Source organism: Ammodytes marinus (assembly GCF_949987685.1).
Source record: "Ammodytes marinus genome assembly, chromosome: 4".
Classification (NCBI taxonomy): domain Eukaryota; kingdom Metazoa; phylum Chordata; class Actinopteri; order Uranoscopiformes; family Ammodytidae; genus Ammodytes; species Ammodytes marinus.
Genome location: NC_137233.1, coordinates 5,585,883 through 5,602,442, shown reverse-complemented (window position 1 = coordinate 5,602,442; position 16,560 = coordinate 5,585,883). Strand labels below are relative to the sequence as shown.

Here is a 16,560-nt window from a genome sequence, read left to right as displayed (position 1 = left end):
ACGTGAGAAGCTGTGTTTGTTAAGATTCTCCAACTTATATATGTTATCAACTCATATATTCATCTGTTCCCTGTTGATGTTTCACCTGCACACACATGTCATGAAACTGTTTGGATGCACATTCAGCTGTTGTATAGTGAACTTGAAACCTATTTAATATCAACCCTTATCTGGGTTGCTAGTCTAACCTTACAATGCTGGAAACTAATGGATAATATATTATTAAGTACTGTAGAGTATAAGTTTGAGGGACTTCTACTTCACTACGTTTCAGACAACCATAGATGGCCTACTAGTTACTACTCAGATCAAAGGTTTAAAGGGGAAGTGTGTAAAGGGAATAGGCGTTTTTCAGAACAGACTTGGTTGAAATGGAATACAATATTCATAAGTATGTTTTAATTGGTGTATAACAGCTTGACAACAAAACTAAAACTACATCTGACGGTGGTGACAATGCTCTGATTAAAAAAAATTCTACAGAATATAGATAGATCTACATTAAAAGGTTGATTTAAAGTCGTCAAATAAATAAACAAAGTAAAAAAACTTCTCTTTTGCAGCGATCGACATCCATGACGTCACAGCTGAGGTCACGTCTCCGTCTGGTGCTAGGCAACCGGCCGAGCTGGTCGCCGCGGGTGAAGACACCTACTGCGTGCGCTTTGTTCCCACGGAGATGGGCGTGCACGGTGTGAGCGTGCGCTACAGGGGCGTGCACGTGCCGGGCAGCCCCTTCCAGTTCACCGTGGGGCCGCTGGGAGAGGGAGGGGCCGCCAAGGTGAAGGCAGGGGGGCCCGGGCTGGAGGGGGCCCTGGCAGGAGAACCAGGTATGTATACAAGCAGGCGCACACTCACACGCACGCACACACAGAAAGACATACAAACAGACACACACTCACACATACACACAGGCACATAGACAGACAGACATACAATCAGGCACACACTCACACATACAAACAGGCACACAGACAGACAGACATACAATCAGGCACACACTCACACATACAAACAGGCACACAGACAGACAGACATACAAGCAGGCACACACTCACACATATAAACAGGCACACAGACAGACAGACATACAATCAGACACACACTCACACATACACACAGGCACATAGACAGACAGACATACAAGCAGGCACAAGCATCATCTTTAAAGGGACTCAACATTGACTACATAAATTAATATTTCCATCTTGCCATTGTAGTTTTCCCATCCCCTCTCACATTGTCTTCGACTTTAGACTTTTTTACCCTTTAGACTTTATTTTCCCCAAGGGGAATTTTTTTTTCACTTGACAGTACAGTTATGTACTTGCAAAATGAGTTTATTAAATAGCAACGTTTCAATACTAGTCCTTAATCCCTTCTCTCTATAACATATGACTCTGTACTACATGATATAACATTAGTCTGTCTCTGTCTCTGTCTCTGTCTCTGTCTCTCTCTTTCTCCCTCCCTCCCTCTCCCCCTCCCTATCTCTCTCTCTCTCCCTCCCCCCCTCCAGGTGAGTTCAGTATCTGGACTCGTGAGGCGGGTGCCGGCGGTCTGTCCATCGCCATGGAGGGTCCGAGCCGAGCAGAGATCTCCTTTGAAGACCGAAAGGACGGATCCTGTGGAGTGTCCTACATCGCACAGGAGCCCGGTACATAAAACTCACTCACTCACTCACTCACTCACTCACTCACTCACTCACTCACTCACTCACTCACTCACTCACTCACTCACTCACTCACTCACTCACTCACTCACTCACTCACTCACTCACTCACTCACTCACTCACTCACTCACTCACTCACTCACTCACTCACTCACTCACTCACTCACACACACACACACAGTTGATTTTTAATGTGCCTGAAATCTGAACACATAACTGGAAAATGCCGGACTTTCTTCTCCACACATGTTTGAAATAATAAGCATGTTTTTCCCCCTAAATATACATAATTGAAGTGTTTGAAGAAGTTGAACTTTTATCTTGAAAGTGCTGTTAAAGTGATGGAATTTTACTGCATCAACCCTATTCTTAGCTGGTGTCTCTCATTGCTTCTCTTAAATAAACTCTCTCACTCATTCATTTCTAGGCGATTATGAAATGTGAAGTTTCGAGGTCCTTGAAAAAATTCAACAATTTTTTTTTTAGAAAATGCTGAAAAAGTGCTCGATATATACTATTTAAAACCTGCATTAAACCTATTTTTAGCTGGTGTCTCTTATTGCCTCTCTAAAATACCCCCCCTCACTCATCTCCAGGTGACTATGAGATTTCGGTGAAGTTCAACGAGCAGCACATCCCCGAGAGCCCTTACCTCGTACCTGTGGTCGCTCCGGCCAATGACGCGCGCCGCCTGACTGTTACGGGCCTTCAGGTGAGACATGAGAAGACACCTCCACACACACACCCGCCCCGCTTTGACTGAGGGCTACTGGGGCATAGCAGCTGCATAAGAAGGACTAAGGTTTTGGAGTTTCCTTATGCAACTGGCCCCATGGATGTGACCACAGCCAGGCAAACGCAATGTTAAAGGTGCAGTGTGTAATATGACATCATCAAGAAAGTTCTACAAAGTTCTAGAATGCAACGCTCCCTGGGTAACCCCAACCCTTTCGAATAATAACGGAAGCTACAGTGGCCTTCAAGGACAAGAACAATTCTAAATTTTAAACAATGCACCTAATGACATTCCAACTATGACACTTTCAAGATGGCGGCACTAGGCCTTGGTCCAAAATATGCAGAAATATGGACATATATGAGACCCTTTCTAAGGGGAAAAAAAATTATTCAAAACATTTTTTTTTCAGCTATTATGCACTAAATTAAATGTACTTATGGATATTATAATTACTTTCTACAAAATCTGCGAGGAAATAAAACCCAAAATTCTACACACTGCAGGTTTAAAGAATGTGTCAATTGACTAAATAGATTAATCGTATTGTTTAACCAACAATTTCCATCTCAGACATTCTTATGTTTCTGTTAGGACAAAATGTCAACTCCACAAACTAAATATCATCATCAAACATAGCAATTTTCTTAATAAATACTTTTACTTACTATATACTTTTTTAAGAAATGTAGTTATGGTGGTTTTACTAGAGTTAAGATCAGTATGTGACCAAATTCATACCACAAATATTTCTATTATTTTTATATATTTTTGCCTGGCTGTGTTCATCCCTGTCCTGTGTGGTGTGGAGCTGTCGGTGTTTCTCTTGTGTTTCATTTAAAGGCTTCTAACAGTTTCATCATCTTCATCAGCTCCCTGGTTGCCTAGCTACAGCGGACGGAGGCGGGGCCACTGCTGACCTCTTGTTGTCATAGAGACTGTAGTTTGTTTGTTTCTTGTAGTTGAAGACAAATTTATTTTTTTTATTTATTTTTTTTCATAACCTGGTCAAATTTAGTTTATCACAGTAGATTCAGCATCTGATTAAATCGAATGTTCAAATTCAATCTGGTTTTACTGTTTCCACAAGGCGTTTTTTATTGGATTATTACTTAATTCGCACATAAACTTGTAGATGGAAAAATAGTTGGTGTTCCCATTACTTATTTAGTTTGTCCACCAGAGAGCGCTAACATGTTAATCTGTAAACTGTAAAATATCCCACTCCAGTACCATATGTAGTCGCAATTATTATTATTTTTTTTTTGGCATTTTTATGCTTTTTTTTTTATTGATAGTGTAGAGACAGAGTTGAAATGGGGCAGAGAGGGAATCGAACCCGGGTCCGCTGCTGGCCCATGCCCATGGGGGGGACGCCCTACCAACTGAGCTAAGGGCGCCCCCGTGGTCGCAATTATTCTTTATCAAATATTATATCAAAAATAAATGATCAGATGTCTTAAGTACAAAATTAGTTTGTACTGTAACACTGTAGTGCAGTGTCCGTGTGTCTAACTGCTTTTTAACACTATGGCCGTCGCCTCTGTCTGCTAGAGCTAAACAGGAGCTCAGGTAAGTATTTAATAAAATAAATGATAGAGAAATTATAGAACAGAAATTAAATTGTGAATATGAAAGCAGTATTTTGTTTGCTTGAATTTTCTGTCCTTCTTAAAAGTTGGCGTGTGTTTGTGTATACTGTGAAATTGTGGGCTCTGTGTTTTATAAGTGTTACCTTACCTTCTTGTGTGTGTGTGTGTGTGTGTGTTGTGTGTGTGTGTGTGTGCGATGGTAGGAGTCTGGTCTGAAGGTAAATCACCCAGCATCCTTTGCGGTTCGTCTGAACGGAGCGCAAGGCAAGATGGCCGCCAAGGTCCACAGCCCCTCTGGAGCGCTGGAGGAGTGTGTCGTCACTGAGCTGGAAAAAGGTCTGTGTGTGTCTGTCTGTCTGTCTGTCTGTCTGTCTGTCTGTCTGTGTGTGTTTTTAGAAATATTTCAAGGAATACGCAAGTGTTTCATATCCTACAGTCTCATTGTTGCAAATACATTTCTTCTTATGCTCTGGAAAAACAAAGAGGTCCCTGATTTTAAGATGTGGCTTTGTGACCTCTCGAACACACCCAACTTAGAAAGACCTTTGCACAAGACTCAATATTTCAACTAGATTTGGGTTGTTTACTGATCTACTAACAACTTATCATCATGCTTGAATAAAATACCTTGATTGTTTCAAGGCAACGCATGGTAACTAAATCCCCTCTGTCCTGTCCTCTTCTAGATAAATACGCCGTCCGCTTCATCCCGCGGGAGAACGGTATCCACTCCATAGACGTGAAGTTTAACGGTTCTCACATCCCCGGCAGCCCCTTCCAGGTCAGGGTGGGGGAACCGGGGCAGAGCGGGGAACCCGGGCTGGTGTCAGCCTACGGGACAGGGCTCGAGAGGGGAACCACAGGTGGGTTAGCTAGCTGTCTGTCTGTCCCTCTGTCTGAGTGTCTGTCTGTTCAGCTTACTCATGACATTTGTATTTGTGTTGTTATTATTGTAATAGTCAAAACTAAATAAGAATAATTTTTTGTTAAAGGTGTAATTTAACTGTTATATTTAAAGGTGCGGTGTGTAAAGGAAATGGGCATTTTTCAGAACAGACTTGGTAGCACCGGAATATCTTAATAATATGTATGCTTTAAGTAGTGTATACATGCTTGTATTAGTGGGAAGTGTAGTGGGCATCCTGGGGAAATGCACCTGTTGATAGACGAAAAAGTACTATAGGAAAAAATAACTAAATACATCTTCACCTCATCACTTGAAAGCTTCTGTAAATTCCAACGTAGTATTGCCATCTAGAATCTCACCACTAGATGATGCCAAAACACACATTATTACATTTAGCACCTTTTTTAAATTAATGTTGAACAAAAGGACCTCAACATTATGACAATCACTGCTTGTTATAAACCAAAGTATTGTCTATCCTGCAGGCACACAGTCAGAGTTTATCATTAACAACACCAAAGCGGGTCCCGGGGCCCTGGCTGCCACCATCGAGGGCCCCTCCAAGGTGAAGATGGAATGCCAGGAGGTTCCGGAAGGCTACAAGGTTCACTACACTCCAATGGCTCCAGGAAACTACCTGATCAGCATCAAGTACGGAGGACCAAACCACATCACAGGCAGCCCCTTCAAGGCCAAAGTCACAGGTAAGAGCGGAGAATGTCCCTCTGTTGTACTGTGCTACAATAACCTAAAATTCATCGGCCTGTTTTTTTATATGTTTATTGTAATTTTTTTTTTTTTTTTAACACACAAACAAACAAACAAACAATTGCACCATCTTAAGAACACAAATTGGGTAACCCCAACCCTTTTGAATAATAACAGAAGCTACAGTGGCCTTCAAGGACAAGAACAATTCTACATTTTAAACAATGCACCTGATGACATTCCAACTATGACACTTCCAAAATGGCGGTGACAAGGTCTTGGTCCAAAGTATAGAGAAATATGGACATATATGAGACCCTTTCTAAGGAAAATAATAATAATTCTAAAAAAAATGTTCAGCTATTATGCACTAAATTAAACGTATTTATGGATATTATAATTATTTTCTACAAAATCTGCTAGGAAATAAAACCCAAAATTCTACACACTGCAGGTTTAAGTAATTACTTTTAAAAACAAATCTAATAAAAATATATATAAAAATAAAAATCAAGAGAAAGGTTGATCTAAAATGACTGCCATGTACGGCTCCCATAGCTCAATAAAGTCCTTTTTTAATTGGTCTGTTTAGTCGGGTGGTGAATTATTCTTTATGTGGATTACTGCTTTATAAGTGGTACACTATGGTCACACACATACAGGTAAGAGTGGTCAATGACAATCTACTGCACTCTGCCACAATAACCTCACACTATGAACCAGGTGTTTTGTGATTTGTGTAAAATTCATCGTCGATGTAGTTGAGTGCTGAATACTTCTTAATGTGGATAACTGCTTTTTTATACAAGTGGATTCACCCATAAAAGGTATTTATATTTTGTCGAATTATGTTTGTATCAGAAATTTAATTTTCCCCTCTATGCTACTTTCGGGTGTATTTCTAACTTGGAAAACCCCCAATAAAAAAATATTAGAAAAAACTTAACAAATGAAGATTTAAACTGAACATTTTGATTTCCCCCTCCCTCCCTCCCTCCCTCTCAGGCTCTCGGTTGGTGAGTGTGACCAACGCCAGTGAGACGTCGACGCTGATGTTGGACTCATGTGTCAGGACGTCCAGCAGCAGCAGCTTTACCCAGAATGCAATGCCCCGACTGGGAGATTCTGACGCCAGCAAGGTGCTGAGCCGAGGGGCCGGACTGAGCAAAGCCTTCGTTGGTCAGAGGAGCAGCTTCTCTGTCGACTGCAGCAAGGCCGGTAAGGAGGACAGACAGACAGACAGACAGACAGACAGACAGGCGCCATGACATTCTACATTCTTAAAAAGGGGGGCGACTGTGGCTCAAATGGTAGAGCGGGTCAGCCAATGATCGAAGGGTTGCCGGTCGATCCCCGCTCTGCCACGTGTGTCATGGTTGTTGTGTCCTTGGGCAAAACACTTCACCCACCTTGCCTGTTGTGAATGTCGATGGTTAGCCTGCTATCGGTGTATGAATGTTTGTGTGAATGGTAACGTGTTAATGGGAACAGGTCTCCCTCGCAAAAGAGTCTTCTGTCTCGATGGGATTTACCTGTATAAATAAAGGTTTAAAAAAAATAATAATACAACATTTACTAATTTTCTTCCCCTTCCCTCCCCAGGTAAGAACATGCTGTTGGTGGGGGTTGCGGGGCCCCAGGTCCCCTGTGAGGAGGTTCTAGTGAAACACGTCGGCGCTCTGCAGTACAACGTTAGCTACGTGCTAAAGGAGCGCGGCAGCTACATCCTCGTGGTGAAGTGGGGAGAACAACACATTCCGGGATCTCCATTCCAAGTCAACGTTCCATGATAGAACACTAAGAAACCTACCCTGCGTTCCAAATCACATACTTTCTCTTTTTACACTGTACTACATACTAAAGAATGCTGTTTACATACTAAAGAATACTGTTTTCATACTGCAAAATGCAATTGGATGTACTGTATTAGGACATCCTGGTATTTCTGGCATACTGTGTTTGACATGCACAGATTGGGACATCCTAAATCTTTTTCTGGCATACTAAGTAGTGTGGAAGTATGGGTATTGGAACACAGGGCTACTGTCACTCCTCCTCACTTGCCTGTACCATTTTGAATCTCTGTTTGAGTGGACATATAAGCTGGTCTGCAGAAAACGGCCCATTGAATGAGTTGCCTAACTAAGCTATGGGTCCTAGGGGTTTTCTGACAAATTGATTAAAAATGCCCGTACAAAATAAATAAATAAATTGATTTTTAAAAAGACCTTTAAAATGTTATGGCAAGAGAGAATGAAAACACCCATGAATGGAGATTCCGTAAAATTGTAGAAGTGTTAGAGAATAAAAACTGTCCGAAAGGCGGAGCTGTGAATAAAATAATGGAAAAAATGTCCTTATTTGGAAAAGAAAGATCTCATCCGTTGATTTTTGCTGAAATTATCAATTGACAAAATTTTTGCACTTGACGATAGTTTTTATGCTGAATTGGTAAATTAAAGATTTTCAATTTTACACAAGAGGTTAGTTGGTGAGAACAGCTTGATGTCAAACATGTTAAAATGAGATTTGGAAGTACACGCAGCACTCAAATTTCAGCTTTCAAAATGCCAGGGAAAAAAATGACAAGAAAAAACACATTTAAAAAAAATTATAAGAACATAGAATGATATAGTGAACCTGGAGTTCTGTGAGGTTTTCTTAGTGGTTTGTGAAGCAGGGAGCCAAATGACCAGCTTTTGTATCCCATTTAAATACTACATTTTCTCTGGACACTCCACAGTAAAAACCCACAAATAATAACCAAATATGTGCTTTAATTGTCCAAGAAAAAATATTATTAAAGTGCTATGGACAAAAACAAACGATTTACCATCTTAATGAAATGAAATAGAACTGGAATTCTTTTGATTTATTGTAATTGTATTATGATTTTTTTTTTTTTTAAGTGTGGACATGCGCTGACAGGAAGTGTCAAACTTTACGCGACTACTGATGTTTATTGTTGATTTTCTTGCTTTTGAACCATAGCTCTCAGAACACACGCACACACGCACACGCACACACACACACACACACACACGCACACACACACACGCACACGCACACACACACACACACACACACACACACACACACACACACACACACACGCACACGCACGCGCCTTTGTTAAGAGTACATAATGTTGCCATAGCAAATCAATGACTGTCAAAAAGCTGCCTTAATTCACACTACTGGTTGCTGCACTGTACAACAGACTACTTTAATTATGTGCTAGAGTTTTGGGGGTTCAATGATGTTCTCTTGTTGTGTTCGTTGAGCTTGATTTTCACATGAGAAAAAAATCGGATTTTGACTCTGTGTGCTTTACATTTGCTTGAACAGAGCAGAACAATATTGATACTGATATTAATTTAACGCTCTCCTCATTATTTCTCTACCAGTGATATCAATGCAGTGAAAATACAACCAATCATACACTCAATCACTTGCATACATGCTATAACGTACAACACTAAAAAAATCTGATTTCGAGCTGGATATAAAGAGGTCAGATTTTTGCTGTGTGTGTACGTCATGTCGAAAACCCAGATTAATTTGTCGTTACCTGGATGTTGTTGTTGCCTAATCATTGCTACTTTTGATACTTAAGGGGCGAGAGGATTTTTTTGTATGGGGGTAGAAAAAAAGAACCCTTTCATTTTGTATTAGGGAATGGGTGTTTTAATGTGAACCTTAAACCCTGATGATGTACATTTGATAATTAAACTTAACTGGAATTAAGATGTTTTGACTTTTGATTTGTTTTTCTTGAATTTTTTTCTTTCTGTCTGATGTCACATTTGGGCAATAAAAAAAATAATAATACTGGGTTGACCAAACAGGGCAGCTGTGTGTGTGTGTGTGTGTGTGTACTTGTGTATTTGTACAAACGTCTTTGCGAGGATCTGTTTTAGCTTGTATGCATTGTAGTGAGGACATTTTGCTGGTCTTCACTTCTTCAGAGGGCTGTTTGAGGGAATATCATGTTGAAATGTCTACATGCACTGGATTTAGTAGAGAGGAGGGAGAGGAATACAAAATGTTTCTCATACAATTAAGTTTAAAAAAAGCAAGATATGGGGCGATCCGGTGGTGTAGTGGATAGAGCGAGTGACATATTGGCTCCGGCCTTCGTTGCAGTGGTCGCAGGTTCAAATCTGACCTGTGGACCTTTACTGCAGGTCATCCCCCCTCTCTCTCTGTCTCTCTGTCTCCCCATTTCAACTCTGTACTGTCAATAAAGCTTGAAAATGACAAAAAATAATCTTAAAAAAAAAAAAAAAAGCAAGATATATTGTTAATCTTTCTATTTAACTGTGATGAATCAATGATGATGTCAGACCAAAGAGAACAAGGGTTTTATTCATGAACTTCAACAATATTTCAACTTTTGCTTTTCGTCCATCTGAACAAATCGTTTCACATCAGATGTGAGTGACTCTGTGTATTCACTGTCACTTTGAATTAAAGATGTTATGTCCGGGGGCGCGCTGGTGGTGTAGTGGATAGAGCGCGTACCATATTGGCTCTGGCCTTCGTTGCAGTGGTCGCGGGTTCAAATCTGACCCGTGGACCTTTACTGCAGGTCATCCCCCCTCTCTCTCTTTCTCCCCATTTCAACTCTGTACTATAAAGCTTGATAATGCCCAAAAATAATCTTAAAAAAAAAAGATGTTATGTCCAATCAGTGAATAGCAGTGGGTCATGTGACTCTATGTCTGGGGGGGCGGGGTCTCTACATGTTCTATGTGTGTGTGTGTGTGTCTGTCTGTCTGTTAGTTCAACTGTGTGTGTGTATGCCTCTGTGTGTGTGTGTGTCTGTCTGTTAAAATTCCTGTGTGTAGGCTACCTCTACATCTCTACATCTGCTTCCTGTCCGTACTGAGCGCGTGCAGACCCCTCAGCCCGACCCAGGACTGCAGCAGTAGCAGGGCGGGCACTAGGACCCAGAGGCCGTTGAAGAACAGCAGGTAGACGTACAGGTGCAGCGGGCTCTGTGTGTCCAGGTGAGGGGAGCCCTCTAGCCAATCAGGAGCGAAGGTCATCCAGCCGCCGTACAGCTCGCACACGCTCAGTACGATCTGCAGGAAGTGTCTGAGCACAGGTACAAACACACACTAAATAAATATAGTTGCCCTTTGTTTAAACACCAGCTTACAGAGCCTAGGCTGCATAACCAGTTTACAGAGCCTAGGCTGTACATAAACAGTTTACAGAGCCTAGAACTGTGTATAACCAGTTCACAGAGCCTAGGCTGTGTGTAACCAGTTTACAGAGCATTATTTATACATATAAACCTGTCCACACACTAAATAAACATAGTGGCCCTTTGTTTATACACCAGTTTACAGAGCCTAGAACTGTGTAAAAACAGTTTACACAGTCTAGAAAAAGCATTCTAAACACAGTGGCCCTTTGTTTATACACCAGTTTACAGAGCCTAGATTGTGTATAACCAGTTTACACACCCTAGGCTGTTTATATCCAGTTTGCAGAGCCTAGGCTAACCAGTTTACAGGGCCTAGACTGTGTATGACCAGTTTACAGAGCTTAGGCTGCATATAGATAGTTTACAGAGCCTGGACTGTGTATAACCAGTGTATAGAGCCTAGGCTGTGTGTAAACAGTTAACAGAGCCTAGGCTGTACATAACCAGTTTACAGAGCCTAGGCTGTACATAACCAGTTTACAGAGCCTAGGCTGTGTGTAAACAGTTTACAGAGCATTATTTATACATATAATCCTGTAGTTACCTGTAGTGCTTGTCGTTTCTCACTGCGTGTATCAGAAGCAGCGCCAGCAGAGAGTCGAGCACCACGGTTACTATCTCTATGGAAACGATGGTCGGGTCAGAAACCAGCCAACGACTGTCGGCTTTACCGTATTCCTTCCCTGCAGACAGGCAGAAAGACACACACACACACACACACACACACACACACACACACACACACACACACACACACACACACACACACACACACACACACACACACACACACACACACACACACACACACACACACACACACACACACACACACACACACACACACACACACACACACACACACACACACACACACAGACAGACAGACAGACAGACAGACAGACAGACAGACAGACAGACAGACAGACAGACAGACAGACAGACAGACAGACAGACAGACAGACAGACAGACAGACAGACAGACAGACAGACAGACAGACAGACAGACAGACAGACAGACAGACAGACAGACAGACAGACAGACAGACAGACAGACAGACAGACAGACAGACAAGTTAACACATTGACAATGCAGTAGAACTGAATAGAATCGCACTTCATACATAATGAAGTATAGCAAGTTAGCATAGCTCTTACCTACCTACATGATAGTGTCAATAAACAGCAGCAAGCTCATCCAGATGGGGTACACATCATCGCGGGGGATTTTAATCAAGCATGCCTGAAGACAGTCCTTCCCAGATTTGTACAGTATGTACGCTGTTCCACCAGAGGAAACAACACACTGGACCGTGTCTATTCGAACATAAAGCATGCTTATAGAGCAGTCCCCCTCCCACACCTGGGCCTGTCTGACCATCTTTCGCTGCTCCTCATCCCAGCATACACTCCCCTTAGGAGGAAAACCAAGCCGGTAACAAAGACTGTGAAAACCTGGCCAGAGGGTGCACTCTCCCAACTGCAGGACTGCTTCGCTCACACAGATTGGAGTATCCTTGAACAACAGGATCTACAGGGCTTCACTGACACCGTATTGTCATACATCAAATACTGCACTGACAATGTGACGGTTGATAAAAACATCAAAGTCTATCCAAACCGTAAACCCTGGATGACAAGTGAAGTCCAGTCACTCCTGAGAGCCCGAAACGCCGCCTTCAAAACAAAGGACAATGCCCTGTACAGCGTGGCGAGAGCGGATCTGAGGAGAGGCATTAAAGGTGCGAAGCAGGCTTACAAAAGGAAGGTTGAGGGCCATCTGACAAACAACAACCCACGTCAAGTGTGGCAGGGATTAAAACACATCACAAACTACAACAGCAGCCCCTCAGTGACCATCAGTGCCGACACCTCGCTGGCAGAGGAATTAAATCATTTCTTTGCCCGCTTTGAGGCAACAAGGCCCAACACAGACATGCTGACCCCTCTGTCCACAAGCCAACACACACTCACTATCCAGGAACATCAAGTGAGTCGTGTATTCAGGTCAGTGCACACAAGAAAAGCCACCGGACCTGATGGAGTGCCTGGCGAAGTAATCAAAGCATGTGCTGATCAGCTGGCAGGGGTCTTCACCAAGATCTTCAACCTGTCCCTGACACGCGCCACCGTCCCACCATGTCTCAAGTCGGCTACCATAATCCCTGTTCCCAAAAAAAACTCAACCATCAATAACCTCAGTGACTATAGACCCATTGCACTAACACCAGTGGTTGCAAAATGTTTTGAGAGGCTTATGACTCATCACATAAAAGAATGCCTCCCTGCGACCTTTGACCCCTTCCAATTTGCATATAAAGCAAACAGATCTACTGATGATGCCATCTCCACAGCCCTCCACACAGCACTCAGCCACCTAGAACACCCAAGGACCTACGTAAGGATGCTCTTTGTCGACTACAGCGCGGCATTTAACACCATCATCCCGGACATCCTTGTGAGCAAGCTGTCTGCCCTGGACTTCCCCCCGGCCACCTGTGCCTGGATAAAAGATTTTCTAACAAATCGACCGCAGTCTGTTAAGATTGGCACCCACAGCTCCTCCACCCTCATGCTCAGTACGGGTTCTCCACAAGGCTGTGTGCTGAGCCCACTCCTGTATGCCATCTACACACATGACTGTACTCCCACCCACCCCACCAACACAATAGTCAAATTTGCGGATGATACGACTGTGGTGGGGCTCATAACCGGAGGAGACGAGTCGGCCTACAGGGATGAGGTGCAGCGGCTGGTGGAGTGGTGTGCTGCAAACAACCTGTCCCTTAACACCACAAAAACAAAGGAGGTCATAATGGATTTCAGGAGACACAGAGCTGACCCCGCTCCTCTCCACATAAACGGTGACTGCGTGGAGAGAGTTTCCACCTTTAAGTTCCTGGGAACTCACATCTCAGAGGACACATCCTGGTCAGCTAACACCAAAGCGGTGGTGAAGAAGGCCCAACAACGACTCCACTTTCTGAGGGTACTCAAGAGGAACAGACTGGAGGAGAAGCTGCTGGTGACCTTTTACCGCTCAACCATCGAAAGTGTGCTGGCCTTCTCCATCACTGTGTGGTATGCTGGCTGCACAGTGGCTGACAGGAAAAGGCTGCAGAGGGTGATAAGGTCAGCTGAAAAGACCATTGGCTCTCCTTTGCCCTCCTTAGATGACATCGCCAGCTCTCGATGCCTCTCGAGAGCAAAGAAAATAATCCGTGACCACCTCCATCCCAGCCACCACCTGCTTAGCCTACTGCCCTCTGGTAGGAGGTACAGGAGCCTGCAGAGCAGAACCAACAGACTGGCAAACAGCTTCTTCCCTTGGGCAATCAGGACACTGAACACTCAAAAAACATAAACACATTAAACAGACATACACATAGGCTACCTCACTTACACAAGTGCAATATGCTTTCTGCCTTTTAGATTTATTTATTATGACATGCCTGTCCTTGTCTTGTTTCTTGTGTTATTTATGTGTCTTGTTGTTTTTATACTGTTTTTATCTTAAATTGCTTGTCTGTTTTTTCTGTGTGTAATAATGCACCTTCAGTTGGCAATCCCAATTTCGTTGTACGGGTGACTGTACAGTGACAATAAAGACTATCTTATCTTATCTTATCTTATCTTAAGTATCATTTTAAACTTGAGCCTTTTTAAAGTCACATACATAAAAGTAAAGCTTCTCATTTAAGTCAAAATGGTTCTAAAGCAGCAGTGTGTAGTAGGGCTGGCCCGAATACCATTTTTCAGGCTTCGAATATTCGTTGGTTTTTCCGAGCGAATATTCGAATATTCGTTCCAGAAAAGCACACCATAAAAAACAACATTAAAAAAAAAAAAAAAAAAAAAATTAAAAAATGATTTTTTTTTTTTTTTTTTTTTTAACGTTAATAATCCCTATATACTCCCTGGAACTGATTTTGACAGTATCTGCATATTTTGTTGAAGATTTACGCGCTCGGAGGTGAAGTAATGGATGCGCTATGACACTTAGTGATGTAATATCCTCCTAAATGAGCAATACTACTACTACTACAATATTACTAACTTTTATATCCAAATATAAAATTAGTTGATGACATTATATTACAGTACTAGCTTCTTGCAAAAAAAAAAGTAAAAAAAAAAAAAAAAATATATATAATAAAAAAAAAAAAAAAAAAAAAAAAAAAAACGAAGCTCCGAATACTAATTTAAGCTCCGAATACTAATTTTCCGAACGAGTATTCGAATATTCGAATAATTCGGGCCAGCCCTAGTGTGTAGTAGAGTATTGGGCCTATTAAAGCAACAGTGTGTAATAGAGTATTGTCCAGTGATGATTGGAGATCATTAGACTCACAGAGTTCAGCTAACGGCCCTTCAGACGTCTCCACCGTCCCAACCAGAGACATGTAAACAAACGGACCCTCCTGGAGACAGCAAAGAATAAACAGTTATAGATATAGTGTAAGATATATTATACACAGCCTAGGCTCTGTAAACTGATATGTAAACAAACGGACAGACAGACAGACAGACAGACAGACAGACAGACAGACAGACACAGGGTCCATATGTAAACAAACGGACAGACAGACAGACAGACAGACAGACAGACAGACACTTACAAACAGACAGACACAGGGTCCATATGTAAACAAACGGACCCTCCTGAACACAGCAAAGAATAAACAGCAGTAAGAGATTTGGTCACTTTTAGTCACTTTTAGTGTGTGTGTGTGTGTGTGTGTGTGTGTGTCTGTCTGTCTTTGCGTGTGTGTGTCTGTGTTTGTGTCTGTGTGTGTGTTCGTCTCTGTCTGTCTGTCTGTCTGTCTGTCTGTCTGTGTGTGTGTGTGTGTGTGTGTGTGTGTGTGTGTGTGTGCGCGTGTGTCTGTCTGTCCATGTCTGTCTCTGTGTGTGTGTGTGTGTGTGTGTGTGTGTATGTGTGTGTCTGTCTGTCTGTCTGTCTGTGTCTGTGTGTGTGTGTCTCTGTCTGTCTGTCTGTCTGTCTGTCTGTTTGTCTGTCTGTCTCTGTCTGTGTGTCCATGTCTGTCTGTGTCTGTGTGCGTCTCTGTCTGTTTGTCTGTCTGTCTGTCTGTCTGTGTGTGTGTGTGTGTGATTCCTCCTACCTACCAGTGTGAGGTGAACAATGACATCATAGAACAGCCAGGTCAGAACCCAGCGGTCCACTGCTTGGCTCCGCCCTCTGAACCAGTGTGTTAGCACGGCCGCGGCTAACAGCTGGATGCTACACGCCAACAGGGACCAGACGGTTACCATGGAGACAGAGGGGGGCGGGGGGGCCTCGGAGTCCATCAGGGAAGAGGTAGTAGATCTCTTTTCTCTTTTTGTCGTTCCTTTGTTTAATGGAGTGTGTGTGTGTCTGTGTGTATCTTTGTGTCTGTCTGTGTGTGTGTGTGTGTGTGTGTTTGTTTGAGTGTGTGTGTGTGTGTGTGTTTGTTTTTGTCTGTTTGTTTGTGTATGTGTCTCTGTGTGTTTGTCTGTGTGTCCTTATGTGTGTGTGTCTCACTATTTTTTATATATTTTAAGTTTTCTTTTGATGCTATAAAAGTCCTGCCAGAAGTTAGAAATGAAGTTTGGAAAGTAGTTCAGTGGTGTAGCTCTCTGTAGCCCCGTAGTTATGGTTGGTCTCTCTCTTTGTGCTCAGAGAACAAACTGTGAATTTTGAGGGAAATCTTAAGCCCACCCCTTGCCCCTCTACTATTGGCTACTGGAGA

At 42.6% G+C, this 16,560-nt stretch overlaps 2 protein-coding genes across 3 annotated transcripts in view; one reads left to right on the top strand and one right to left on the bottom strand.

Annotated features, from left to right (window-relative positions):
• flnba (filamin B a) overlaps window positions 1–8,755 on the top strand; it is a 70,512-nt gene extending 61,757 nt beyond the window's left edge. For both annotated transcript variants that reach the window (XM_080026792.1, XM_080026791.1), the window contains exons 43-50: window positions 564–830; window positions 1,520–1,657; window positions 2,270–2,385; window positions 4,205–4,337; window positions 4,688–4,864; window positions 5,394–5,612; window positions 6,622–6,834; window positions 7,219–8,755. In XM_080026792.1, coding sequence (XP_079882918.1) covers window positions 564–830; window positions 1,520–1,657; window positions 2,270–2,385; window positions 4,205–4,337; window positions 4,688–4,864; window positions 5,394–5,612; window positions 6,622–6,834; window positions 7,219–7,406 — 1,451 coding nt within the window. In that variant the 3' untranslated portion in view covers window positions 7,407–8,755. The remainder of the gene's footprint in view (window positions 1–563; window positions 831–1,519; window positions 1,658–2,269; window positions 2,386–4,204; window positions 4,338–4,687; window positions 4,865–5,393; window positions 5,613–6,621; window positions 6,835–7,218) is intronic.
• A 1,404-nt stretch (window positions 8,756–10,159) lies between these two features.
• On the bottom strand, window positions 10,160–16,277 carry ebpl (EBP like). The gene is made up of 4 exons (XM_080026478.1): window positions 15,956–16,277; window positions 15,183–15,252; window positions 11,376–11,514; window positions 10,160–10,716 (listed from the first exon to the last, which is right to left on the bottom strand). The coding sequence occupies exons 1-4, from the start codon at window positions 16,136–16,138 to the stop codon at window positions 10,482–10,484; spliced, it is 627 nt and encodes a 208-aa protein (XP_079882604.1). The 5' UTR covers window positions 16,139–16,277; the 3' UTR covers window positions 10,160–10,481.
• Window positions 16,278–16,560: the final 283 nt, after the last annotated feature.

What these genes read in the sequence shown, in the direction of transcription:
- ebpl (XM_080026478.1), bottom strand. Translation starts at nt 16,138, where the DNA reads ATGGACTCCGAGGCCCCCCCGCCCCCCTCTGTCTCCATGGTAACCGTC. An exon ending in TCATTGTTCACCTCACACTG is followed by an intron (nt 15,253 to 15,955) that starts GTAGGTAGGAGG and finishes TGCTGTCTCCAG; the next exon opens with GAGGGTCCGTTTGTTTACAT. An exon ending in AGGGCCGTTAGCTGAACTCT is followed by an intron (nt 11,515 to 15,182) that starts GTGAGTCTAATG and finishes GCCTGTCTGCAG; the next exon opens with GGAAGGAATACGGTAAAGCC.